Genomic DNA, 27981 nt, shown 5'->3' on the forward strand with positions numbered 1-27981 from the left:
TGTATGCCATGGGTATCCATGCTGTGGCCCCTGTCAAAGCAACCATGCAACTCAGCATTTTGCATTGACAGCTGTACCAAAGCAATCCTTTGAATGTGTACAGCTACAGAACAGTCTACTCTTCAAACAAAAGGAGGACCATTGACCTCATGCATACACATAGTGAAAAGTCAGACTCACCAGGGCCCCTGCCCTAACCAGTTCAAGTGTATTTGTTTCAGGGACAGAGGAGGTAGCATTTAAAGGATTTTGCTACCATCAACAAAAAGGGCAACACAGGTTGTCTATTTCTCTTTTGCCTCTTAACATCTCTCTCTCCCTCTCCACTCTCTCACTCCCTCTTTCCCCAAAGGATAAGCAAAGAGGGATTTGCCTCAGAAGCAACAAGGTAAGTGACAAAAACAATTTTTTTTGTGTATATATCTGTAATTCTTAATATTCAGTTCATTGACTGAAACGTCAATGCAGTGAAAACAGAAATGTTTTCTCTCTTAATGACTATCTAGCCAGGAATATCTATATAATTCTCATGTTTTAATGAGACAGGCTTCTAAATTTCAATATGTTGAAGTATACTGAAAAAGTGTTAAAATTTTTTTATTTTTAAGCTTCTTTTGTGAAGAAATTTGATGAACAAAATGAATTATGCAACTATAAAGAAATCTATTTCTGTAAAACCTGTGGGATGTTTTTAAATAATACGAAATTCATAATGCTATTTTGGAATTTTATCTAAAAATGCTCAAATGCTTCTGTGTCTAAATCGGGTAATTTAGATGTATTAATATTTATACATGTTACTATTTAAATAAATATAATATTTTTAATCTACTAAATTAAATATTTTGCCAAAAGATAAGGATTTTTTTATTTAGCCATATATAGTTTGAAAAGAAAATTTTTATAACATGTATTATTTACAGTCTTTTTATTAGTTTTACTAGATTTTTGTGCCATTTATGAATGTGTTGTCAGTATAAGCATCTGTATGTGTAAAAAAAAAACTTTCCTCCTATCAAAAGTAATGAAAAGTGTATATCTCCTTCCTGCGTAGTTGCAAAAAACTGTAACATCTTCATTTTTAAGTTGACGAAGCATGATGAATGAAATTATTTATGCAAGCATAAACTGTATAGCTTGAAAAGCAATTTAAAAAAATAGATATTGCTTATAATGCCAAATTTATTATGCTAATTTGCTCATTTATTTTTAAAACATGCATGCTTTTGTGATTAAATTGAGTGAGTTATTTTAATATAATAATATTAATACATGTTTTATATAATATGTTTCATTTGTTGAATTACAAAATTTGTGTTGAAATATCTGTGGACATTTTAACAGGTTTGAAGAGAAAGAAATTGCTTGATTTGACTTTTTATTGATATTTTTGGTTTATTAAAGGAAGTCCATTTGTGACATTTATTCACGTGTGCACATACGCATCTTTGTGTAAAATTAAAACATCTCTCCTTGTCTGTTTAGTGTATATCTCCTTCCTGCACAGTCACAGCCTGTATCATGATGTACAGCTTTATGGGCGGTGGCCTGTTCTGTGCCATTATTGGGAACATCCTAATAGTGGTTTGCACAGCGACAGACTACTGGATGCAGTATCGCCTCTCAGGCAGCTATGCCCACCAGGGCCTGTGGAGGTACTGTATGGCCAACAAGTGCTACATGCAGACAGCAAATATAGGTAAGAAAATGCATTCGAACTCCAGTTTTTTTGTGTCTATGCATTCTTGGCTATTTTAAGTCATTTTGAAGTTCTAAGTCATGTAGATTCAACAGCATTATATACAAGAAATCTGGCACCTTGCGTCTAGAACATTTTTGCCTGTAGATGGCAGTGCTTTAATATTTTTGCCATAAAGAGCGCCACACTTTGGTTTGTATTGTCTGAGACTTGCACAGTCATATTCTGAACAGGTGTTCCAAAGTTGTACCCTGGTCTAATAAAATGGCATCTAAGCTGTACTCTGGTTCATTTAAGGTGATTGTGCAGAGACCGTTCTTCAAAGATCACATGAGAAAAATCAGACAAACAGTGATGGCTGGGATGAGAAGAGAATGAACATAGCCATCTTGACTGTTGTTTTATGATCATTTCTTGTCTGTTTCCCCAGCATACTGGAATGCCACAAGGGCATTCATGATCCTATCGGGAATGGCATGCTTTGCGGGCATCATGGCAGGCATCCTCTCATTTGCCCATTTTTCTGCCTTTGAGAGATTCAGTCGTTCCTTTGCAGCAGGAGTCATGTTTTTCATCTCCAGTGAGTCACAAAACACAGGCACATTGAGCTGTAGAATGTGACATTTTTGCACATTTAAATATAAATAAAAACTCAAAAGTTTTAAATATAGAGTTAAAAATATAGATGGCACTGCACACTACGTTTCCTCTCTCCATTTTTAACTCATCACTTTTTTTTTTTACACCCAGCTTTGTTTGTGCTGCTGGCTATGTCGATCTACACTGGTGTAACCCTAAGCTTTCTGGGCAAGCGATTCGGAGACTGGCGCTTCTCCTGGTCCTACATACTTGGATGGGTGGCCATGCTCATGACCTTCTTTGCAGGTGATAGAAAACCTCATAGACTGATATTAAATGCAACTGTATGTACTTTTGTGAATTTTTGTGACTTTTGACCCCCTTTCAGTTAAGCGAGTGGAATACACTGTCATAATTACAGTGGATAGTTGTTCACACATTTTTTTTTTTTTTTTTTCTCATCTCTTTATTCAATTTCTTGAAACAACACATATACAATGTCACCGGGTAGCTACTATACAAGAATAATGCAACAACAAACACTCTTAGCTGTATACTATAAATAACTTTGAAGCCAAGAAATGTAAAACTTATAGTAAAACACCCCCCCCCACCCCCCACCCCCCCAAAAAAAACAAAAACAAGAAAGGTTACTTAAAGTGCTTTACAATCAAGAATGTTATACATGAGCAATAGAGTGTTAGTATATAAACTTTTGTCTTGATGGACGACAACAGCTATCAAACTGCATGTAAGAACAGTTTTACTGGTTTCCAGATCTTGATAAAAATGTATAATTTATCTTTTAATATAAATCTCAATTCTTCCAGATGTAACACATTTCCTAGTTCCCTTGCCCACATCTCAAACGTAGGAACAGAATCTGATTTCCACATCTGTAAGATTAGCTTTTTAGCAAGCAACATGCAAAGCGAAATGGCCTGTGTTTGATATTTACTACAAAAGGCATTCTCTGCACCTAGAAGTCCAATACAGGGCTCAGGTTCCAAGTCGACAGAATATACTTCAGACAGAAATTTAAATATACATTTCCAAAATGGCTGAATCTTAATACATGACCATAAAGAATGAAACAAGGTACCTTCTAATGTTTTACATTTATTACAGAGTGGAGAGATAGTGGGATAAATTTTATGAAGCTTTGATTTAGAATAATGAAGCCTATGAATTAGTTGTTCACACATTTGTTGGTACCATAAAGCAATCTGCATTTTTGGTCGCAACTTACGTACTCCCTGAACAGACTTTTGGAAGGAGCATAAAAACCTACATACAGTTGCTTTACATACAGGCATTGCATTGAATCAAAAGTTCAAGTCACAGAACATAATAAAGTGCTAAAAGTTATGAAATGTTATCATGGTGAAGAATGGAAATAATATGCCTAAGAATGTGGTTGAAAGGACTTTGATTGACCTCACCATAAAGTTCTGTCACAGAAAATAAAACCAGAATTTGCATGCAGACCAAACTCATATTAAAAAGCACATTAAAATGTAAGTGTGCCTGTTTTTATTATTTAAAGGAATAGTTCACCCAAAAATAGAAATAATATAATTAATTACTCGCCCTCATGTCGTTCCAAACCTGTAAGACCTTTGTTCATCTTCGTAACACAAATTAAGATATTTTGATGAAATCCACGAGCTCTCTGACCCTCCATAGACATCAAGGGTCCTACCGCGATCAAGGCTCAGAAACGTAGTAAGGACATTGTTAAAATGGTCCATGTGACATCAGTGGTTCAACTGTAATTATATGAAGCTACGAGAATACTTTTCTGTGAAACGTTATCAAACTATTGAAAACGTTATCAAAACAATTCTTCTCCTCCGCATCACCCTAGGGCGTCATTCTCCAAAATGGCGCTCTAGGATGACGCGAAAGAGAAGAATTTTGAATAAAGTATATTTTAGTTTTCATTTTGCACAAAACATATTCTCATAGCTTCACAAAATTATGGTTCAACCACTCATGTCACATGGACTATTTTAACAATGTCCATGCTATGTTTCTGTGCGCTTGTTTGTGGTAGTACCCTTGCTGTCTATGGAGGTCAGAGATCTCTCGGATTTCATCAAAAATATCTTAATTTGTGTTCGGAAAGATAAACAGAGGTCTAAAGGGTTTGGAACAGCATAAGGGTGCGTAATAAATTATATAATTTTCATTTTTGGGGCAAACTAACCCTTTAATGTATGGTGGCCTACCAATGGTTTGGAACAAACAAAAACAGATAAGTAAATATAATTGCTGTTACGTGTACATGCTTATTCTTTCATGTATTTATTCATTTTTTTTGTTGATACTTGTACAAACATTAACACTTATTGAAATGTTTATGATTTGAAAATTGTCTTTTGCAGGGATATTTTACATGTGTGCCCACAGAATGTATGAATCCAGGAGAGTGGTTGGAAGTCGCTAACCTGAAGAAGGAAAAACTGCATGCAGCAGGAAGTTTGGGCTCAGAAATTGTCAGGAACTTCCTCAAACCTTAATGTTATATAAGTTTAATAAATTTAAAGTTCAGAAATACAATGACAAATTTAAAGTTTAAGAGCACTTTAAAAGACTCACTTTTTTTTTTAAAACACGCAAACATTTGTATAATTCTTCACAGATAAAAATACCGGTCTTCACAAGCGTTTATTTCACTTTTCATATTTTTTTTTTCAATAAAATTCCACATCAAATCAGTTTCTGTGAAATTTCTGTCTTAATGTATTGTAGCATTGCAATACATTTTGACTTTACATACTGTAAACAATTTTTTAAGTGTGTCTTTTTAACATGTTGTTGGAAGTTAGAGCTTGTACATGTAGTTATATGTTTTGCCATTTACAGTACTTTTACATTTAGTGTTGCATCGTTTTTGCAACTGTTCCTAAGCATTTCTTTCACCTTGTAGACATGAGTATCAGACTTTTTTTTTTACAGTTTCACACCAGCTCAAATACATATTCAGCAAGTATGGCACATACTGTGTTAAGCAGTTGTGAGCAAAAAATGGAGCAGAAAAAAAATCAAGCTGGGTTTAAATTTTTATATAGCAGTATGGGTGTATTTTGAGACCCTCATTATATTTTTATTTATTAATTTTATTTTTTTGTGTCTTTTATGTTCTATCAGGGTTACATTTTGTTTTGCTGTCTCTCCTTCAAGCTTCCGTGTTTGTATTGCCTACATTGCATTGCTCTCATTTGCACATCCTGTCATCACTAACATCTTCGATTTCCCCAAGGCATATGTACTCCTGATGGGTCTGCAGTGAACATCCACTGCCCCAAACACATGAAATAAACCTTTGGAGCTCTGCAAAACTTTGGTAGAGCAGCTGCTCCCAACAATGTTCATGATGTGTTCATGTGCTCCACAGCAAGCTCTTTCACAAAACACATGTTTTTTGTTAAATGAGCTTCAGGTTCTTTTTAGCCTTTCACTACTTTTTAGAATGCACGTTTAAAGTTAGTCATGTTATGACAAGTGCTTTTGCTTTCCTGCTTCTGGTTTTATGACCACTAAATTGCATTATGATGGGGTAGAGTTTGGTAACCTTCAAGATCCTTCAGATTTTTACTCTTCTGTCTGGTCATGTTGTGCAATGAAATTTTGAATCAGACCTTTGTGCTTCCATGTGGATTCTGCTCATGTTTTATTAAACAGAAGTACAGTACACACATTTAAAAAAATATATAAAATCCCAGTTGACAATACTTGATTTAGGTTGACTGGACTAGGAAATAATCGGAAGTTGTTTCGACAACAAGAAATATATTGTCAAGTTAAAAAAAATAATAAAATAAAAAACAATTTAGCCAATGGGGTAACAAAGTATTTTTAGTTGACTTATAAAATAATTTTATTCAGTGTTTGTTGTTCAAAGTTGGAGCTTGAAGTTATATGTAACGGTTTTGCAATTGAATTTCACATTTAGCGTTGCATGATTTTTGCAACTGTGCATTTCTTTCATCATGTAGACATTAGACTTGTTTTACAGTTTCACATCAGCTACATATACTGAATACATATTCAGCAAGTATGACACATCCTGTGTTGAGCAGTTGTGAGAAAAATTGAGCAAAAAAGCTTGAAGTTGGATTTACATTTTTATATAGCAGTAAATGGGAGTATTTTGAGACCCTCATCACATTTTCATTTTTATTTATTTATTGAAGCTTTTACGTTTTATCAGGGCTTAGTATGCCAGCTCTTTTAATATTAATTTCAGATTGTTATAGCTTTCTCTCTTTTATTCATAGAAATGGTGGTTGTTCCTCATCTGAACTTTTTGCCAAGTGAGGTACAGAAAGTAAAAGTAGCCTGTGAAGTGTAGAAAGTCTTGCAAAAATATTCAGAGTCAGAGATCCAGAAGATACTTTAAGACTTTATAAAAAGAAACAATAAACCTTCCAATATGTGTTGGCTATATTTTCATAAAAACATGAGCCGCTTAAATGAAAAAAGGTATAATATAACTGATATTCAAAATGGTAAGCAAGCTGTTTTGTTTACATTTCGCATATCTGCGTATATCTCATCTATCCATGTTTTGGTTTCTCATTTTAAATGACGGATATATATACAGTACAGACCAAAATTTTGGACACACCTTCTCATTCAAAGAGTTTTCTTTATTTTCATGACTATGAAAATTGTAGAGTCACATTGAAGGCAAGGACTATTTGACCAAGAAGGAGAGTGATGGGGTGCTGCACCAGATGACCTGGCCTCCACAGTCACCGGACCTGATCCCAATCAAGATGGTTTAGGGGTGAGCTGGACCGCAGACAGAAGGCAAAAGGGCCAAGAAGAGCTAAGCATCTCTCGGGGAACTCCTTCAAGACTGTTGGAAGAGCATTTCAGGTGACTACCTCTTGAAGCTCATCAACAGAATGCCAAGAGTGTGCAAAGCAGTAAAGTAGTTTAAGTATTTGCTACTGAGTGTTGAAATTAGGACTTTTGCGCATTGTGTGTGTGTGTGTGTGTGTGTGAGAGAGAGAGAGAGAGAGACGGTCACACAGTTGAGTCAGCTGTCTTAACTGTCCATGGCTTGTGTACTGCAAACAGATGAGCTTCATTACTGTGTCTGTCACACGACTCTATTCCCCTTTCACACTTGAACTGATGGTAAAACTAAGGACATTATTAACTGTCTTTACATTTATTTGGAAATATGAAGTGATTATGGAAAGGGGCTTTACATTTCGTGTTCGGCCATTCACAAAGCACGGGGTCAGTTGGCCAATCAGAGCAGACTGTGCTTGTCAGAATTATGAAAATTGTGTCAGTGTCCATAAACTGAATATATGCACCTAAATGTATTTCATCACTTTCTCTAGAAATGCAATTCATGCCCTCTTTTTTTCTAATGTATTCTGTTACAAAACTATGTAAAAACCCCAACAAACCACCACAGTTCCTCCAAATTTTGTCTTGGCAACAAAGAATTTCATATTGAATTTTGTGTGTTACAGTACTTGTTGGTTACAATAGTTGTCTCAACAATATTTGAAAAAAAAAAATGCATTATATCAGCTGAAATATAAACTTTTCTTCACTTCACCTCAGAAAATGTTCTTTCTTTTTTTTTCAATTCTTTATTTATGTATAGGCAAACAAGCAGCTCATATTTATTTGTATGGTGAAAGCTGACATTTTCAAAGCTTTTTGACAAGGTTACGTTTAAATAGCATATGACAAATACTGAAAATATTCTGACAATAACAGGTACAGTAAATTAATTATGCATATTTAGCTCTGGCTTTGTTTTTAATATATCTAACATCTTTTTTAACTGAAACGGCAGATCATACAGTGCATGCAGCTAAGAAACAGTTTCATGCAATCGCATCTCATCTAATAACTTGGTTATAAAAAGTTTTATAAGAATTTTGATTCACACTCAGTATCTGCATTCTTTTGGATGGAATCAATACTTTCTTCCTTAGTGCCTTGTTGTGAGATACTTTGGTCTTCCTCCGTAAGTGCTCTGTGAAAAATGCCAGACAGGCTTTGGTTGCAGCGTCGGCGAACATCCAGTCCCATGCAGAAATACAGAACTGGGTTCACACAGCTGTTGAAATAAGCTAAGTGTGAAGCCATAGTCCATCCTTTTTTTACTGCCTTATGGTCTTTGTTCACCAACTTGACCAGCCCTATAAAGTGGTATGGAGCCCAACATAAGAAAAAGGCACAGACCAATACAGCAAGAATCCGAAGAGGCCTTGATTTTCCAGAGAGCCGTGTTCTGCGTATCCCAACAGCAGCTAGTATGTAACAGATAAGGATCACCAGGAAGGGCGACACGAATCCACAGATGAAACGAATAAAGTAGTAGATATACTTTTCTGAATTGTCACCTGTCTCCTGAAAATCAAATTATAAATACACATTTACATATTTATTACATTTTATTATATAATTAATTACATAATAATATGAAAGGTGATTCATTAAGTAACCTTCAGTGAGCATTGGCTCACGTTGTTCTTGTAAGGAAAGACTTCCCGGTACACAAAGTACGGTGAACTAAAGATCACCGCCACAATCCAAACTCCAACACTGACCACACGAGCGGCAAATAACGTCCGTCGTTCTCTGGTGAACACTGGATTGCAAACGCAGAGCGCTCGATCCACACTGATGACGGCCAGAAGAAAAACACTGCAGAACATGTTGGCGTACTTGAAGAAACCAGTAAACTTGCAGAGAAAGAGTCCAAAAGCCCAATGGTCATAGAAAATGAGTTTGATGAGAGAAGTGATTCGTGACAGGCAGAAGATCAGGTCTGCTACGGCGAGATTGACCAGCCAAACGTTAGTGACATTGGGCTTCATACGGAAGCTGGCCATCCAGATGACCACAGAGTTCCCAAAGGTGCCGAAGATAACAATGATGGCGAGGATGACAATGCTGAACTTATTCACCGTGTCCCCAGTGTCCACCTTAGCATTCACATGCTGATTAGTGTGAGGAAGAAGAGTTGTGTTGGAGGTCATTCTGCAATCAAGATAGATGAATGTATAAATGTTCATTCAGTTGGTCTGTTTATCAATAGTTTGTTTACAACAAGAAAGAATAAGTTACAATGAGTCCCATAGGAATCTCAAAAATGCTAAAATAGATAACATTTTCATAATTTTGTATGTGAAGGTTGCACCAAATCAGACAAGATACCCCCCCCCCCCCCATGTGAACATTACACCATGAAGTGCATTCAAAATGTGTAATTCAAATTAAACATAAACTTGTAGGGTTCATACTTATAGATTTTGAATTATTCATTAACATCATGAATACAAACATTTTGAATTTCAGAAATCATTGTGTAAATGTTGAATTGTCTTTAATTCCAAGGTTTTATATATATATACAGTTTTGATGTGGGTTTTCTTACCTGTTTTTTTCTTCTTTAAAAAAAAAAATGAAACACTGCTGCAGTAATCCTTTGTGAATGAGGTAGCTGGAGTTGACTAAAATGTCATTTTTTTGATAAATCAGTCAGTGGCGAGTTCTTTGGTGGTTCTCTTCTGACAAAGAAGGGACAAACCAGAAGGGGAGGAGACATACACAAACAAAATATATATACATGTGTCTGTCTCCTCCCACTTCCCGTTTGTCCCTTTATGAAATTGATGTTGATGGTGTTGCAATTATGAAGCTAAGTGATATCACAGATAATTTTCTAGTTTTGTGTAAACTTCATATAGCTAAAACTGTAAATTCTACTTCGTTACAAGTACTGTAGAATCATCACTTCTACCACAAAAGACTGCTTCGTAAGTAATCTTCTCAATTCCTTAGCACATCCAAAAACTCAGAACAACTCTCTTTTCTAGCATTTTAGATACGGTTGCTCCTTTATGCTTAAGGAAGAAGTCTGAAACAGTGGTATAATGAGCACACTTGCACCCTAAAAAGAGCAGCCTGGAAAACGGAGCATGGGGGAAAACAAAACTAGAGGTATTTCGTATTGCTTGGTGGGAAAGTATACAGAAGAGCAATAAAAAGCCTGGAATTGAACTGCTGATTTCGTCTGGTCAGAGGAGGATTGGCTGCCTGACTAAGGTTTTTTCTCCATTATGTCACCGATGCAGTTTTGGTTCCTTGCTGCTGTCACCCCTGGCTTGCTTAGTTGGGGACACTTCATTTACAGCAATTCTGTCAACTTGATTGCACAGATACTATTTAAACTGAACTGAGCTGGATGATGGCATCATTGAATTCAATGATGAACTGCCTTTTTTTGAATTATATTATAGTGTTCCTGTTGCTCAATTGGTAGAGCATTGTGTTATCAAGCGCAAGGTTGGGGGTTAAATTCCCCGGGAACAAATGATAGGTAAAAATTGATAGCCTGAATGCACTGTAAGTCGCTTTGGATAAAAGCGTCTGCTAAATGCATAAATTTAATTTAATTTATTATTGACACACTGTTTTCCTATTTAATGCTGTTCAGTTGTTTTGTTAAAATCTTTATTTTTAAAAGTGCTATATAAATATAGGTGACTTTATATGTTCTTGGAAGGCTGGAAGATGTATTAAAGGCAAATGGTATCCAGTTAAATGTTGTCTGCATTGTATGTCTATAAAAACATCTGCTAGGTGGTTTGTTTGAGGAGGAAATCAACTTCTCACTCTTCTCTCCAAAACATTCTATAGTGGTTTGATAATATTCAAGTTACCTGTGTTGCTGTTCAGATTTTATGATCATGACCATTTTTTGTTTTGTTATTTTTTTTAAACTATTTTTTTTATTTGTACTTAAACTACTCTGCATTGCCATTTGTAACAGCTACGGAAGTGCTATTATTTTTCAGATGAATTGTGGCGAACAAGATTTTTAAGAAAATTTAATTCAGTGTTCTTAAATCTTTAAGTTCACTGAACTTGTGAAACAGTTACTTAATACTCAAGTTTTCATACTAACTTCTAGTTTCCTCTACTAAGAGATGAGTGTGGTTTATAAAATAAAAAATGAGCTAATGTTCTGCATACTACACACAGACGGGCAAAGCGAGACTGTGATGCCAATAAGAGAATTAACATAACTATCAATGTAATATATCCATAAGACATTTATAATGTAAAAAGAGTAGGATGACATTCATTTACCACTATGTGCCAGTATTCTATAATACGATATATCATGGTCATGAATATGCACAATATTGTTAACGTGGGCAATTCTAAATACCGTGAATAATCATATATTACAAATTATTCGGAAATTTGAATGCATTTTAAGAATACTTTTCCCATCAACTGGTCAAAATGCACAACACCCCTGTATTCTGCATAAAAGACACGTTTGCTGCTCTGATGTAAACAAGCAGAAGTAAAAGCGACATGACGTACTGTATGGTGACCCATACTCAGAATTCGTGCTCTGGATTTAACCCATCCAAAGTGCACACACACAGACCATGAACACACCCCCGAAGCAGTGGGCAGCCATTTATGCTGGGGCACCCAGGGAGCAGTTGGGGGTTTGGTGCCTTGCTCAAGGCCACATAAGTCATGGTATTGCCGGCCTAAGATTCAAACCCACAAACCTAGAGTAAGGCGTCAAATTATCTAACCACTAGGCCATGACTTTCCTTAGCGCACGTGAGAAGCACATGGGGAACACGTGAGAGAAGTGCTGAATAAAAGCACATTAACTCTCTGACAGCAGATGGTGATAAACTGCAGAAAATGAAGCCTTTACCCTGGCAACCTCATAAACAAAGCAGTTGCCCTACTTTCGTATTTAAAAAGACATTCTGATTTTGTGGATGGTGTTCACCACAGCCCCAAAGACTTAAATATTAGATATTATATTATAAAATACTATAGACTACTATATTATATTTAAATACTTAAATATAAGACTTAATGGGCTATTTATTTTCAAGCTTTTTTATTCATTTTAATCTGGACTACAACATGCCCTAGATATTGTTTGAAAGTGTTTTGTTTCTTTATTGTTCCTTCACACTTTACATTACACTTTTCTTCATTAGTTAACATTAGTTAATTCATTAGTTAACATAAACTGCCAATTGCAACTGTGTCATATAATGAGCTAACTTGAACTTAGAGTTGTATTTGAGCCTATATTATATATTGAGTCTGGTTTCTCTCAAGGTTTTTTCTCCATTCTGTCACCGATGGAGTTTTGGTTCCTTGCCGCTGTGGCCTCTGGCTTGCTTAGTTAGGGACACTTCATTTGCAGTGATATCGTTGACTTTATTGCAAATGATTGCACATATACTATTTAAACTGAATTGAGTGATGAACTGATCCAATGATGAACTCCCTTTAACTGTCATTTTGCATTATTGACACACTGTTTTCCTAATTTATGTTGTTCAGTTGCTTTGACACAATCTGTTTTGTTTGAATTGCTATATAAATAAAGTTCCGACAGGAACCACTTTGGCAGTTTATTTGAGTTTATTGAACACAAATTATCTTTGGCGGTATGGTTCCTTATGGGGGTTCTTGCTCCCAGAATAATGAACATACAAGAACTTTAACATTAACCCCCTGGAACCATGAATTTAGAACTACATAACAATTAAGACTTTTAATAAAGTCTTTAAAGCAAACAGTGATAATCATGTAGATGTGGCAGTGGGACATCTAGCCTGTAGCCTGGTTATGAAGATGGGTGTCTCTCAGCAGTGAGGTCCATGTCAGCTAAGATTTTTGGAAGCCTTAGTGATCTGAAACAAACAAGACGACAGCCAGAAGGTGCGCAGTAGTGTGCTCATGCTTATAATGGGGAGGGAGGGAGGGTTGCGAGCCGTTGAGCTTACTTACCGAGCAGTAGTGCCACGTACAGTATATATATATATATATTAGTGCTGTCAATCGATTAAAAAAAATTAACTAATTAATCGCACAATTTTTTAAAATTAATCGCGATTAATCGCAATTAAAAGACTGAAACTTTTTGGATATGTAAATGTAAAATGTAAATAATTAATGTAAACTCAAGACAAAGAAACTATTTAAATTCAAAATATGATTGTTTATTGGAATTTTTGTTTAACTTGTAACACAGATTTTCTCATGTAAACAACATACCTGCAATAAACCATCAATATCCTCCAAATTAACTGTTGGCTTGAAAGCCATATTTATTACAGAAATAAAAACACAGGCATGTAAGTACCATTTGAATTTCAAAACAATCAATGCCAATAAAAAACTAAAATGATTTCCATGTTGAATTCTAAGTGGACTGCAAAAAAATTCCAAAGTATAGTCATTGCCAGTGCTTTAAGTGGGCCAGTACGCACCGGTACTCAGTACCGCCACTTCCAAATATAGCTCTTGAGCGTACCGCCACCTCTCCGTGCGCCCAGAACGTGCTTGTAGCGTACCGGTACGCTCATTTGGACATCTGTTTTAATAGAGGTTTTAATCTTTTTGCCGATTTTCAGAGCGCCCTTCACAATGCAAGCTTCCTAATTCATCCCACCCAGAGCAGAAACTGCATTACCCATTCACCCTTAAGTTATACAAGTGAATAGCGCATGTGTCGCTTTTCCCACTGTTAAGTGTCAACAACTCAACGTGGCCGGAGAAGGTGTGTGAAACTCGTTGTGAGTTATACTAAAGCAAAATCTTGAGTATTTATTGTCTGATAAACATTAAAAACTGTCTGCGGAGGTTGAGTCGTCCTGCAGCCCCCGCTGGCTGCTCATTGGCTGCAGCATCTTTTTTCTAAGTTCTAAAAAAATACCGTAGACGGCAAGGCACAAATTTAGATATTCGTTTATCTAATTAATCTATAGCCTATGCACAAAGACAATATGATCTTTTTGTCCCCTTTTTGTTTTAAAGCTTGATGAAGAGAGAGAGCGCAAGTTGCTGCAGCTGAGGAGGACAGTGATGCACGCGTACAGGAGTGATTGACAGTTCGCGGCACTGTGTACAAAAAATACTCCGCTACACAATTATTTCTTTATTTTCGTTTAAGCTTATTAACGTTAGCGTTACAGAAAGGTCTGATTTACGCACTGTTACAGTCATTGTTTTTGTTTTTTTTTAAACAATGACATTTGAGTTCATGATTTTAATGTTGCTGTTTCTTGTGTCAGACTAAATGAAGAGTAATGTTTCTTGTGGCAGACTGAAGAGTAATCCGGCAGAGTTTTATACTGAAACTTTCCGTCTAAAAGTCCTTCCTTGGTCTTATCCATATTTCTTTGCACGTTGAACACACATAGGCCACAACTGGAAATAAAAAAAACTGCAACCGCGTTAATTGCGTTATTTTTTTTTAACGCGTTAAATGAGGGCTTGAGACGAAGAACCATATAAGTCCATATTTTCAATTTTTGAATAATACATTTATTTTTTTATTTGGACTGAATATTATATTACTTTTTTTTTTTTTTACTTGAAGATAACAAAAGCTTCCCAATTCTAATGAGACTGGATTTTTTAGTATCAATCTTAAAAATAAAAAGTTAGAGTAATTTACATTTCTGGAATGTGGAAGAACAGTATATGTCCAGTTAATGTGGAATAACAGTATAAGTCCAATTAATCATATCAATTTAAACCACTGGAGATTTGATTCCTTTATCTTAGTTTTAATACAGTAACAGAACCTTAAAGAAAATATTAAGCATTTCTTTCTTTCAATTTTTTTTATTTTTTGCCAATGTAAATCACAGAACAAAAACGCGGACAATACGGTACGAACAATGAACAATACATAGGCCTACTTATAGTACAGAAAATAAACGTCAGTACAAACAAACCGTACATACAATAAACAATAAATACAAACAATAAACAGTAATAATGGTAAACAATACATATTTACAATAGAGACATACATCATCTTCATTCCATGCTGGTTCTATATGCTAGTTTAGCATATACGTCTTCCTTTTTTTGGTTCTAAATAAAATAAAATAAATACCTATATATTCCTATTATACAACATAAGATAAGGCATACAAGATAAGCTACAACTACTTTTATGATTAATTTCACACAACATACACAATATATCCCACCTTTCCCTGCACATGACCTACACATACCAGGCTACTCTTCACATTCTAATGTCCCATAAAATGCTTGGGCCTCCGCTGGCATGTAGGCTAGCATTTTCATAAGGTCACGGTGCTTCTCCTTCTTGATGGGCAAAGGGTCCTCGTAAGCACGAGCATACGTGGTGGAGAACAAGGGAGCTGGAGGTGGTTGATTCTTCCTCTGTTTGGTGATCAGCCAATGCTTCCATCCCTCGTAGAGGCTGTGGCTCCCTTTTGTGTGGACACACCATGGATCAGTAGCTGAAATCATGATTCAACAAGAAATTCAATAATGATTCTTCCTTCACACACATATCCCCAACACTGTTAATCTCAGAAAACCAGTTTAGTTTTAGTCTAGTTCTTTAGTTCTTTACCTGTCACTTTCAACCACATCATGGATGTGATTAGGAAGCCAGGTGGATGCTTTAATGTTGCATCAGGGAGCTGCCTGAAGTCCGCACATTTCATCTCAATTACTTTAAATGGATGCAGCTGCCTGGCTCCACGGATCATCTCGGCGACATCGCTGGGGGTGTGGAGTGTGGACACCTTACGCCTCTTGTCCAGCGTGGCAAATGAACGGTCACAGGGAAGGAAGGAGTGACCAGACACCATGAACTTCTGCTCTATCTGACTGAAGTACCCTCTAGATACGAGTAGGGCCATGAGGTTTAGGACTCGCCAGTTGTTGTTCTGCCCACAGCATCGGTCACTATAGATGATGAGCTTCCGTTCCTTTGCCTGGACTAGGGAAGCGAAAGATGTTTCTGCCCACTTCAAAAGACAGCTTGCCACCTCGATGGAACCTCTGTGAGCGATGCCCTCATGCCAGAGGCACATTGTAGGAGGTTTGTCAGTGCCCATCTCCTGGATACAGAGGTTGTAGTTGGCCAGCTGCCGTTGATAGTACACGTTGGAGTGTGTCAGGTTTGGCGTGTACACTACCCCCTGCATGTCGATACAAATGACATGGCAGTCATCATTGGCTTTGGCCCACTCTGTGTCAGCCTGCAACTGGGTGTATGCTTTTTCGGCTTTCCGGTGGTGAAGCTCACTCTTGGCTGTGATCTTCAACCTTTCTCCATCTGTTGTAGTAGCTACTAATTTTGAGAACAGGGCGTCACATTTTGCACAAGTATCACTTCTTGGCTGCCCAAAACTAAGGTTTTGCTGCTTGAAGATGTCCCTATAGAGCCAGAACTTTGCAGTGGATGCTGGATTGTTTTCCTTGTACAGGCGGAACATGCGGAGCAGGTTTAAATCAGGGCTCAGGTACTCCCTCTCCACATCTCCCTTCATCCGTGAGTAGTGGTTCGGTTGGCGTGGGAAGCTCAGGATGTGCTCTCTTATCCCCTCTCTCACTGCAGGATGAATGCTATGAGGCCTAAAAAATAAACAACACAACTCATGAACAAGGGAAATATAATAAACTATGCTGGTCTGTTTTGCACAATTGCATTGTTTCTGTGACAATAAAATTTAATATAATTGTAAACTTTTCTCTAAACTATAGGATTTTGTTTTTCACAAACAATCATTAATGGGATTCTCAGGATTTAGCATTAAGCTTTGTATTAGTAGAAAACCAGTAGTATTTTCGAATTACCATGCTTTCCTCCCTCATATCCCCCTGAGATGAGAGATTTATGTATTTTTTGTCTGGAAAAAATCCTCATATGACGCAAAAATTGTCATTGTTTACATGCACACATTTTGTTTCAATCTAACTGAATTCATTCTGATTGGTGAATCTGAATGTAGTGTTTACATGAACGCTAAACATGTGATCGATTGATGTGTGCGTTTTAGCATTGCTAAGAAAATTCCTGCTCCTCCGTGAGAGATACGAGACCGGTGCGTCTCACAGGTGTCGCTCATCAGTAATCACGCCACCGGCCTTGCGCCGTTCTCCCGCGGCCCTCAGTCTCGTCCTGCTTGCCACAGTAAACACAATGAATGGCAACTGTAGAATGCAAAAGCCTAATCCCGGACATTTTGGCCGATCTCGAAATCCCGGGATCATACATTACATTTGCATAGCACTTTACCTCTGATATCGATCTCAAAGTGCAAAAATATGTTTCCTGACTGGGCAACAACAGTGAGCTGAATCCTAACCATTACAGTTTGTGCATGCTGGCGTTATAGGGTGGCAAGGCACCCGACGCCCTATAATGCCAGCGTCAAGTGCACCATTAGATCAGGGAATGTTGTAGGGCAACTGATGCTGACATTGGTGCAGCTTTAAAAACTAATAGGACGAGAGCATGAGGTCCTTCCAGGATTTTTTTTTTTTTTTTTACCTGTTCTTATGTTTTCCTCTGAAGTCCTCTAATGGAGACCTGACTACCTGCTCTGTTCCCTCAGACTGACTGCCTAACTTTTCTTGAATAACCTTTTCAAAGATAAGTAACTTTAAATAAATATGTTATGGACAATGTATCTAATTAAAATCATGCATGTAATAAAAAGTTAACAAACGGAAAAAGCTAGGCTGTTTAAAACTTGCCTGTAGGCGACTGTTGGTCAGTTGAAAGACTGACATAAATGTGAGCTTACAAACAGCAAGTCTTTGACCTCCTTGTTGCACATGGTACTTGAAGGTGTACTTCCTCTTAGTATTCTCAGTGTTGGGCCCACGTGGTCGTCTGCGACTCACCTTGTGCTAGAAGTAAAAAGACATATTGGGATGATCAGTGATCAGGCACATGTGCAGTCTTAGTGAATTGAAGGCATACAGTAGTATTCAATTCACTGGTTATTTTATGGGCCTACATTGTAATGCATTGCATACTGTTGACATGATATGGTCATGAATTGCTTAAGTTAGCATACCTGCTCCAAACCAGAGAGAAGGATAGCCTGCTGCCTCTCATAAGAGACAGCATAAAACTCTGTGAAGAGCTGGAGTTTTCTTTGGTCTGTTAGGCTTGAACACTGCCTGGGACATGTCTCCTTGCACGCCTTTCCCTTAACAGAAACAGTCACATTAGCGTTTTAGTTTTTTTGAGCTATAAAACACTAGAGCTATTAGCAGCTATTAAGGTTACTAGCTAGAATGTATAACAGCTTACACAATCAATGCATTTTTTTTTATTATTACCTTTTTTTTCATTTATTTTTATTATTTATTAAATAACAAGTAACAAACATAGCATAGCATACAATATTACAAAAACAAAGTGTTACATTAAATGGTAACAGGGATCCAAAAATTATATCAAAATATTTTAAACACGTCAATGACTTTTTTTTCTATCTTTTTTTTTTTTTAACCAATTTCAGTGAAGACATAAAGCAGTCAAATTCTACTCTAAACATCTTAAAGATTGGGGATGAATTTACATATGTTTGTTTATGTATATAAAATTCTGCCAGCAGTGCTTATAACAAAATCAATGAATGGTATAAAAAAAAAAAAGCCTAACATTACTGTAGACGCAGCTGGGCTGGTGTTACAGACGCACCTAAAGCGTTTCGATTCATTTCTCCGTGATTATGAGGAGTAGAGAGACATGTTTAAAACGTCCCCTGAATCCTAATTTTCTCAGCTTTCATACGACATGACTTGAACCTTTAAAAAGAGTGAGCTATATGAATGAACTGTAGTAGACGATGACCCTCTGTCTGTAACCGCTAACTTTATGTAGATACTTTGTATACGGTTTTTCACTCACCTCTTTTGGTGGACTTTTTCCTCGTTTTTGCTCTCCTCTCCGGTTCACATATGGTTTCCCAGCATCCCTCAGAGACTTCCTTGCCCTGTCCTTCCATTCATTCATGTTCGCTCTCCTTTTTTTGCCGACGTTTTGTCTATTAATGTCCGCAGCGGACATGAAAGCAACCGGCGTCTCCATTTTTCGTTACTGGACATAAACGGTTTTTCCGCGTGAGACTATTTTAAAATTTTAAATTCAGAGTTTTGGTCGCGCGAACACCCCCCAAAGTGATTCTGTATACAAAGTGGCACACATACATTGAAGTCACATGGTTATCTCAATTTTTGTTTTTTTGGACTTATACGGTTGTTCGTCGCATGAATACAAATATTTCAAATTAATCGAATGCGTTAACGCGCTAATTTTGACAGCACTAATATATATATATATATATATATATATATATATATATATATATATATATATATATATATATATATATATATATATATATATATATATATATATATATATATATATATATATGTATGTATGTCCGGTGTCTAATAGGAGGTGGTGATTGGAGCGATTTGACATCTGAGCGCATCAGCTTGCCTCAGTGGCCTGACTGAACTAACGCTGCGCTCGATGTGACTTGACTTGACTATTTTTTTTTTTAAAGATTAATAACTTCTGTAGCAAATGTAACTATTGCTCATTGTGAATGTTAATGGTTAACTAATGAGATCTTCTTGTAAAGTGATACTGTTTTTGTCTTATAGTTCTTCTGCACTTTTATCTATGTAAGACTTTTAACTTTATATATTTTTCTCTATTGATTTATTGCACAGTTATTTTTGTTATAAAAAAAAGTTATTAAATCTGTTATACTGTACTATGACCACTTTTTTTAAAAAAAATTCTGTACTGTGATAAAAGCATTAGCAATAAATCGCAACATGAAGATTTGATAGCGGCATTTCCCTACTTAACACATATTCTTTAATGACTGTCCCGATGTCTTCATTGATGTAGATACTTGGGCTCCCCAGGATGTGATTGCAGATGATTTTAGTCTTTATTTTCAAACATGCAAAACCCCCAAAACACAACATTAGTCACTGATTTACTTGAGTAAATTGAGTTAAAAATCTCACTTAAAGCTGCGGTAGGGAACTTTTGACGCTCTAGCGGTTAATAAACAGAACTGCTTGCGTCTTGCGGAAGAACATTGTAGCCGGAACTACTTCTCTCTGTTTATGTCTATGAAGAATCACAAAGGTACTCTACTGGGTTACTCCGCCGCGGTACCCCCGAAGCAATCTAAAATAGTCCGAATATAAACACTTATTATAGGTGCACCCTAGTAATTCAGCACAAGCTAAAAACACGGTTTGGAAAATGGATTCATGGTGTACTTGCTTATTATGTTCATTTTTCTACATTTTGAACACAAACAAAGTTACGTAACTGCAAATGGCAGTAGGACCACTGGGAGGAGCCAGAGGAGCTTGATTTTTTTCACAGATTATCTGTCTCATATTCTACTGTCAGGACATAATGACAGGTTTAACAAATAAGAAAAAAAAAAGATATTTACAAAAGTTACCTACTGCAGCTTTAACTAATGCTGTAACTATACAACAAACCATGTCAATTGATAAATTAGTTTATTACAGTGATTTGTAAAGAAACATTTAAATTGCATGTAAAGCTGTACTTACATTATTATTATTTTTTAAATACATTTCTAATGATATATTTTTTTTTCTCCAGTTTGCTGAAATACAGACATTTAAACAGTGGACGTCATTGCTCGTTATTTAAGACTAATTTATACAAAATTACATTATTACATACTGAAGAACAGGTTAAGTAACAAAAATAATAATTAATGTCATCTAAGTGCATATATTTAGCAGAATTACACTTTTTATTAATTTTTTTCTAGTTAAGTAACATGTTTTGAGTTTATACTCACTCAATGGCTTTTCAGGGACATTGTTTGACATCTTGAAACTCTGAGCGATAACATGAGATGTGATTCTGTTTCTTTCAACACCTCTGATGATCGTTCATGTTTATTTGCTTTGGTAAAGAGGAAGAGATGATCGTTCATGTTTATTTGTTTCTCAATCCCATGCCAATGTTATTTATTATACATCACACATTCAAGTGTCAGTTCAGATCTTTAGACCTGCGTGTGTTTGTATTTTGCATTTTTTTTATCAATTATCAGTTGATGTGTTGACAGCAAACTGCTTGTGCAATTTAAATGTGAAAGAAAGTGTTGTCTCTATTATTAAATAAATTACATTTTAAAAAAGTGTTTTGTCATCTTTATTTAAAAATTTAAGGCAGTGGGGTAACATTTGTTTACGAATATTGATTGAAGTAAGGGAAAAAAAAATCCCAGTTGACAGACACAACATGATTTAGTTAACTGGACTAGAAAAATAATAGTCAAGTCAACTTAAAGAAATGTGTTACCTGGACTAATTCCACTCTAATCTGAAGTTGTTTCAACAAGAAATATTTTGTCAAGATAACAAAATAATTTTAGGCAGCGGGGTAACAAAATATATTTAGTTGACTCAACAAATTCTCTTTACGGTGACTAAGTATAGAGGAAGAGACGTTCGTTCATGTTTATTTCCTAAAGAAGAAGAGACGTTCGTTCATGTTTATTTCCTGTGGCAACTAGAAGTAAAGAGGAAGAGATGATTGTTCATGTTTATTTCCTGTGGCAACTAAAGAGCAAGAGACTTTCGTTCATGTTTATTTCCTGTGGCAACTAGAAGTAAAGAGAAAGTGACAGTCGATTCATGTGAGTTCTGCACTGTTGCGTACTGAGGCACTTAAATAATCTTTCACCTTACATTTAACACCAAAACTTTATTCATTGTTTAACTTTAGTGATACAATTGGCAGAATCTTGAATCTGACACTTTGTTTCATATCACAAGTAACAAAACTAACCATTATTCATTATGTTTCATTAAGTTTCGTTCATACATCAAGTGAAAACAGCATCTATCAATTCTTAGGATTAACACTGAGATCACTGTAACAATGAGACACGATTAAAATTGAAGAACAGATTTCTACCCATCCCCTAATTAGTTCTATTAGTTAGCTAGTGAAATTAATAAACACTCCATGCATTGATGCTGAATGAACATGCAATTTTCTTATTCCCTGCACCCCCTGCACCCCCCCCCCCCCCAACACACACACATAACACTCAGCTCAACCACTCACATCCACTCACACCATGCGGTTTACACATATTCCGTGACAGTTATTAGGGTCAAATTTGTCTCCGCTTTTATGAATTGGAGTGATGTGGCCATGGTTCCCGGTCCTGGGAAATACACCTGCACTAAGGATGATATTAAACAGTTTAAGAATGGTACGTTTGAATTGTTATTCTGTGCTTTTAATCATTTAATTCAGAATGCCATCAATACCACATGCTTTTGGGGATTTTTGTTCTTTTATATTATTGCACAGTTCAGCTAGTGTAACAGTATAATCTAGGGTGTTCCGGTACTCCTTAATGGTTGACTCTACTATAGTGAGTTTTGTTCATGGTTTTTGTTTATAGGTTAGAGAAGAGGTTAGAGAAGTGGTTTATCCACACATCTCCATTCTGGATGGGTAACTTCTTCATGGTAAGATTTGTTTAGTGTGTTCCAGGGTTCCCAGAAACTATTTAATTCTAGACATTGTTCTATTACCTTTAGCTGATTTTGTATAATTTGTCTCTTTTTCGTTCTTAGGATGTTCTTATATTGTTTAAGTTTCTCGTGGTAGAGTTGGCGTGTGTTTACATTGTCAGCATCTCTGTGTTTCTGATTTGATAGAGTTCTTCTTTTCTCTAGCGGTTTGCATGTGCACTGCACGTCGACACGGACAATGGCGTGCAGAAGTATACACTAAAACTGACGCAAAGCCTACGGTGTAGGTCCGATGCAGAAGTATAAATCATCCTTAAGTCACCAGTCACTTACTTTGGCTAACAGAACATCGCCCCTCCCCCTCCATCATTTTATATTTCTATGTTCAATATCTAATTAATAGAGGTCTAAGCACTTTTAAGAAAGCTTTGCTTTTGATGTCCTTCATATGTAAAAGGGAAGTGACTAGGGCTATACAAATACCCACAATTGTCTCCTTGCACTTTACCACTTGTTTACTTACATGAGGTAGTTCATGTATTTGGACCAAGTGTTCAAGTGGGCATGAAGACTGCAAATCTGATGGGACACACTTATAGTGTAATGTTTATAGAGCTTTATTTAGATTTTCACTACTTTGCACTTTAAAATACGCTTCTAAATATCTGTTCAGTAATCTCTGTAACAAATGACACATTTAAGTAATTGTGGTGCTTCTAATTAAGTGATAAATAGCGGTTGCATATGTTGTACAAAATTTGCACCAATAAAATATGCAATAATACTGAATTTTACTGCCAACTTATATAATGCTCATATAGATATAGATATATTTAATATTTGCTGGACTTATCATTTCCAGTGATGTGAGTAGATAAAGTTCTTTTTTTTTTTTTTTTTTTTTTACATAGCCATGCATTTATTGCAGAGGTCAATATAAAAAAACTAAAACCATGTAAAAACCTAATTCATATGGTTCACAATCTTCATGCAGACAAACCTGTGTCCCTTTCCAGTATTAGCATGATAATAATATCCACTTTCTCTTTCTGCCTTAAGTGGGTTTAAATACATCATGCTAATATTTACCAAACAAAGAACATAGGCAAGCACAACCTCATTAAAATGTAGTAAGCCTACTGTTGCATGATGTTGCAATATTTTCAGTGCACAAAGTTCTTTAAGTTAAACCCTAATCTGACTCCATTTAATTATGATCATCAATTTAGGTTGAAATGCCTTTTTTTTCTAATTATTATTATTATTATTAATTTATTATTCTGAGAAGTGATTATTCTATTTTGCTCTTTAATCATATTGAATCTCATTAGTCCTATTCTTATAACACTCTGAGTCTTGTACTGGCCGGTATAGTATAGATTAATATTCTTGATTGCTCGTGCAATACTTTGCTTATTCCAGAATACTTTTATTTAGTCCCCATAGATCTTAAACACTTGAATAAGGTAAGACTATATCTAACCCGGGGTCATAACCATTACTATTACTGTAGGAGCAGGTTGACAAACTTTATGTAACTTTATATAATCATTTCTCACTTACACTTAAAATAATATTACAACAATCAGAGGATGAAGCTGACCTGAATTTGGGTTGGTCAACAACACACTGTTGTTCTAAATGGAAAAACCCAATAGCCTCTACAGTCTTAGTAAACATAACTAGTGCCAGTGTGTTAGCCGGAGCTCTAAAACATTTCAGTCCATTACTAACCTGAGTGCAGATTTGCAGTGTTATTGGCTTAACACAATTATTCAAAGCCAAACATCTCAGATTATGTCAAAATACATTTACATGTATTATCAGTCAGTTAAATATGTATTATGCTATTTCATAGCCAAATCTAAGATATCAATCAATACATGAATATAAGAGTAAGATGCATACCTGACTTTTGAAACATGCATAAAAGTGTGTGGATACACTCTAAGTACAGGTTTCGGACTACAAAATCACCCTGAGCTTTTTGCAGTTTTCACTTAAACACCCTGACCAAGGCAAACATTCTCCAAAATGGAGAGAGGAACTAGCAATTTGAATTTGCATGGATCAAGTCGAGTTAACACCTTTCAGGACAGAAGGTAATCTGTATGCAAGTAATTGAGAAATGACAAACCCTCTCTTCAAGTTCTCTTCAGGTTCATCTCCAGGGGTGTCAAACTCCATTCCTGGAGAGCCGTAGCCCTGCAGAGTTTAGTTCTAACCCTGCTCCAGCACACATATCATTTAGTTTTAAAATAAGCCTAAATGATTAGATTAGCTGGATCAGGTGTGTTTAATTAGGGTTATATCTAAACTGTGCAGGACTGTGGCCCGCCAGGAACTCAGTTTGACACCCTTGCTCTAAACTCTCAAAGAAAAATATAGATGGCACTTTGTTTCCTATGTCCGTTTTCAATCCATCACTTTTTTTCACACAGCTTTGTTTGCGCTGCTGGCTTTGTCGATCTACGATAGTGTAACCCAGAGCAAGTGGTTCTACATGCTCATCAGATTCTTTGCTGTTGATAGAGAGCCTCATAGATGGCTATTTAAAGTTTTGTGTATTTTTGTGACTTTAGAGCCCCCTTCAGTTAAGCGAGTGGAATACATTTACATTTACATTTACATTTAATCATTTAGCAGACGCTTTTATCCAAAGCGACTTACAAATGAGAACAATAGAAGCAGTCAGGTCAACAAGAGAACAACAACAGAATACAAGTGCCATGACAAGTCTCAGTTAGTCTAGTATAGAACGCATAGCCAGGTGTATATAATTTTTTTTTTTTTTTTTTTTTTTTAATTAAATGAAAAAGACAAGTAAAGGAAAAGTACTGGTGTTAGTAGGTTAAGTGCAGGCAAAAAAGATGAGTCTTTAGATGTTTCTTGAAAATGAGTAAAGACTCAGCTGTACGAATTGAGATTGGGAGGTCATTCCACCAGCTGGGCACAGTCCAGGAAAAGGTCCGTGAGAGTGATTTTGAACTTCTTTGGGATGGCACCACAAGGCGTTGTTCACTTGCAGAGCGCAAACTTCTGGAGGGCACATAGTATTTAACCAGTGAGTTTAGGTAAGTTGGTGCCGTGCCAGTGGTCGTCTTGTAGGCAAGCATCAGTACCTTGAATTTGATGCGAGCAGCTACTGGTAGCCAGTGTAACCTGATGAGGAGAGGAGTAACATGAGCTTTTTTTGGCTCATTGAAGACAACCCTCGCTGCTGCATTCTGGATCATTTGCAGAGGCTTGATAGTACATGCAGGAAGGCCCGCCAGGAGAGCATTACAATAGTCCAGTCTGGAGAGAACAAGAGCTTGGACAAGAAGTTGGGTTGCTTGCTCTGACAGGAAGGGTCTAATCTTCCTAATGAATACACTTATGTCTGTGTACCATCAGAATGATACTGAAACTGAAGTAGAAAACTGAAGTAGAAAACTGAAGTAGAAAACGTACAGTTGCTCTCGGGATTGCAATGGCTTACGTACGTTTACAGTAAATGGTAGAACATAATAAAATGTTAAAAGTTATGAAATGTTCTCATGGTGCAGAATGGAAATAATAAGACGTGGTTGAAAGGACTTTGATTGACCTTATGACAAAGTTCTGTCACAGAAAATAAATAAATAAATAAAACCAGGATATGCAGCTGGGTAATATATAGCCCAAGTATGATTGGCTGATGTCATGCCAGCCTGTAAACCAACTCCTTTGTGATTGGCTAACATGGTTTAAATCCTATGAACTTATCAGTGTTGGCATTGATAATATAAAAAGGGAAGGATTTGATTACTCAGGATGCATTTTTTTTATTCATTCATGAGCAGCCATTCATTAACTCTTGTGTGCATTAGCTGGGAGGCAAATCAGATATTTGGCCTTGTTCAGCCATTTTGCTTGTCTCGTTGGTGCATAAGACTGCTCATTTTTGTTTTTCTTTGACTGTACAAGTAGTTATCGGATCTGTGTATGTGGACTCCTTTCGGCTCCGTTGTGGTATGAAAGTGAGAATTTTGTATTTTTGAATGTGCCTTGAAGTTTGTACCAGTTAACCATGTTGTCATTTAGGAGTAGAAACTCTGCGGTCTCTTAGCGTGTCCACATGGAGTGTGGTGCTTAACCACTTGTTTTGCTTTCACAACTGGGTGGCCAAGTCACATATTGCGCTTTAAACAAAACCGATTGTGTCAAAGCAACTGAACAACATTAATTAGGAACACAGTGTGTCAATGCAAAATGACAGTCAAAGGCAGTTCATCACTGAATTCAGTGATTTCGTTGACATCATTCAGCTCAGTTCTGTTTAAATAGTGTCTGTGCAATCATTTGCAATCAAGTCAATGATGTCACTGTAAATGAAGTTTGCAAGGAACTTTTCTCTTACTGGTCATTTCTGTGATTTAAGATTGTTTAAAAAAAAAAGAAAAAAATAGGGTAAAAATAATTGTTTATGTTTAAATAAATTGCTACATTTTTATACATTGTCTATGTCTCATGCTCAACCTGCCTTTGGCAATGAACCTGTGTGCCCTTATATGTGGCTGTTATCTCCCAGTTTATTCCAGGTGGTGTAGTCAATTACAGGATTTGTATCCGTTGTTTTTGGTAATTTCCCCTACCTGACCACCCATTGCCACACATGCAGATCAAACTCCTATTAAAAATGCTTCAATCTTACAGTCTTTATGACTACCACAACAAAAATACAAGTGTGCCTGTTCTAATTATTAAAGATATGGTGACCTTCCAATGGTTAGAACAAAAAAAAAAAAACTAAGTAAACATGATTGCTTATTCTTTCATGTTATTTCATTTTCCATCAATATTCAAAAGAAACATTCTCACTTTTTTTTTATGTTTATGATTTGGTAATTGTCTTTTGCAGGGATATTTTACATGTGTGCCCACAGAATGTATGAATCCAGGAGAGTGGTTGGAAGTTACTAATTTGAAGAAGGAAAAACAGCAAGAAGCAGAAAGATCTGGCTCAGAAATAATCAGGACCTCCGTTAGACCTTACTGTTATACCTTAAAATGGCAAAAATACACTGACAGATTAATAGCTTAAAACAGCATTGAAGGACGTCTTGTCTGAGCTTTTGGAAAGTAGAGCTTGCACATGTGGTAGTCTATATGTAACTGTTTAGTAATCATTTCATTTTTAGTGTTGCAGACATTCTTTGCAACCATTCATACACATTTTTTTTCTTTCCATGGGGCCATGAGGAGTAGACTTGCAGTTTCACACCAGCTCAAATACACAGTCAGCAAATGTGACACATCCTGTGTTAAACACTGTG

At 36.2% G+C, this 27981-nt stretch overlaps 2 protein-coding genes across 3 annotated transcripts; one reads left to right on the forward strand and one right to left on the reverse strand.

Annotated features, from left to right (window-relative positions):
• On the forward strand, window positions 1–27870 carry lim2.4 (lens intrinsic membrane protein 2.4). Of its 2 annotated transcripts, none has more exons than XM_052584238.1 (5): window positions 1–388; window positions 1486–1699; window positions 2130–2279; window positions 2450–2584; window positions 27567–27870. In XM_052584238.1, the coding sequence occupies exons 2-5, from the start codon at window positions 1522–1524 to the stop codon at window positions 27626–27628; spliced, it is 525 nt and encodes a 174-aa protein (XP_052440198.1). In that variant the 5' UTR covers window positions 1–388; window positions 1486–1521; the 3' UTR covers window positions 27629–27870. The 2 variants fall into 2 exon arrangements, with proteins under 2 accessions (XP_052440198.1, XP_052440197.1); XM_052584237.1 differs by lacking the exon at window positions 27567–27870 and adding an exon at window positions 4666–5118 and having other exon boundaries at window positions 13–388.
• Window positions 7824–9324, reverse strand: LOC127979094 (C3a anaphylatoxin chemotactic receptor-like). Its single transcript, XM_052584233.1, has 2 exons — window positions 8764–9324; window positions 7824–8668 (listed from the first exon to the last, which is right to left on the reverse strand). Exons 1-2 carry the CDS (start codon window positions 9298–9300, stop codon window positions 8183–8185), a joined length of 1023 nt encoding a protein of 340 aa, XP_052440193.1. The 5' UTR covers window positions 9301–9324; the 3' UTR covers window positions 7824–8182.
• Window positions 27871–27981: the final 111 nt, after the last annotated feature.

Source organism: Carassius gibelio, chromosome B19, assembly GCF_023724105.1.
Source record: "Carassius gibelio isolate Cgi1373 ecotype wild population from Czech Republic chromosome B19, carGib1.2-hapl.c, whole genome shotgun sequence".
In the NCBI taxonomy this organism is placed as follows: Eukaryota; Metazoa; Chordata; class Actinopteri; order Cypriniformes; family Cyprinidae; genus Carassius; species Carassius gibelio.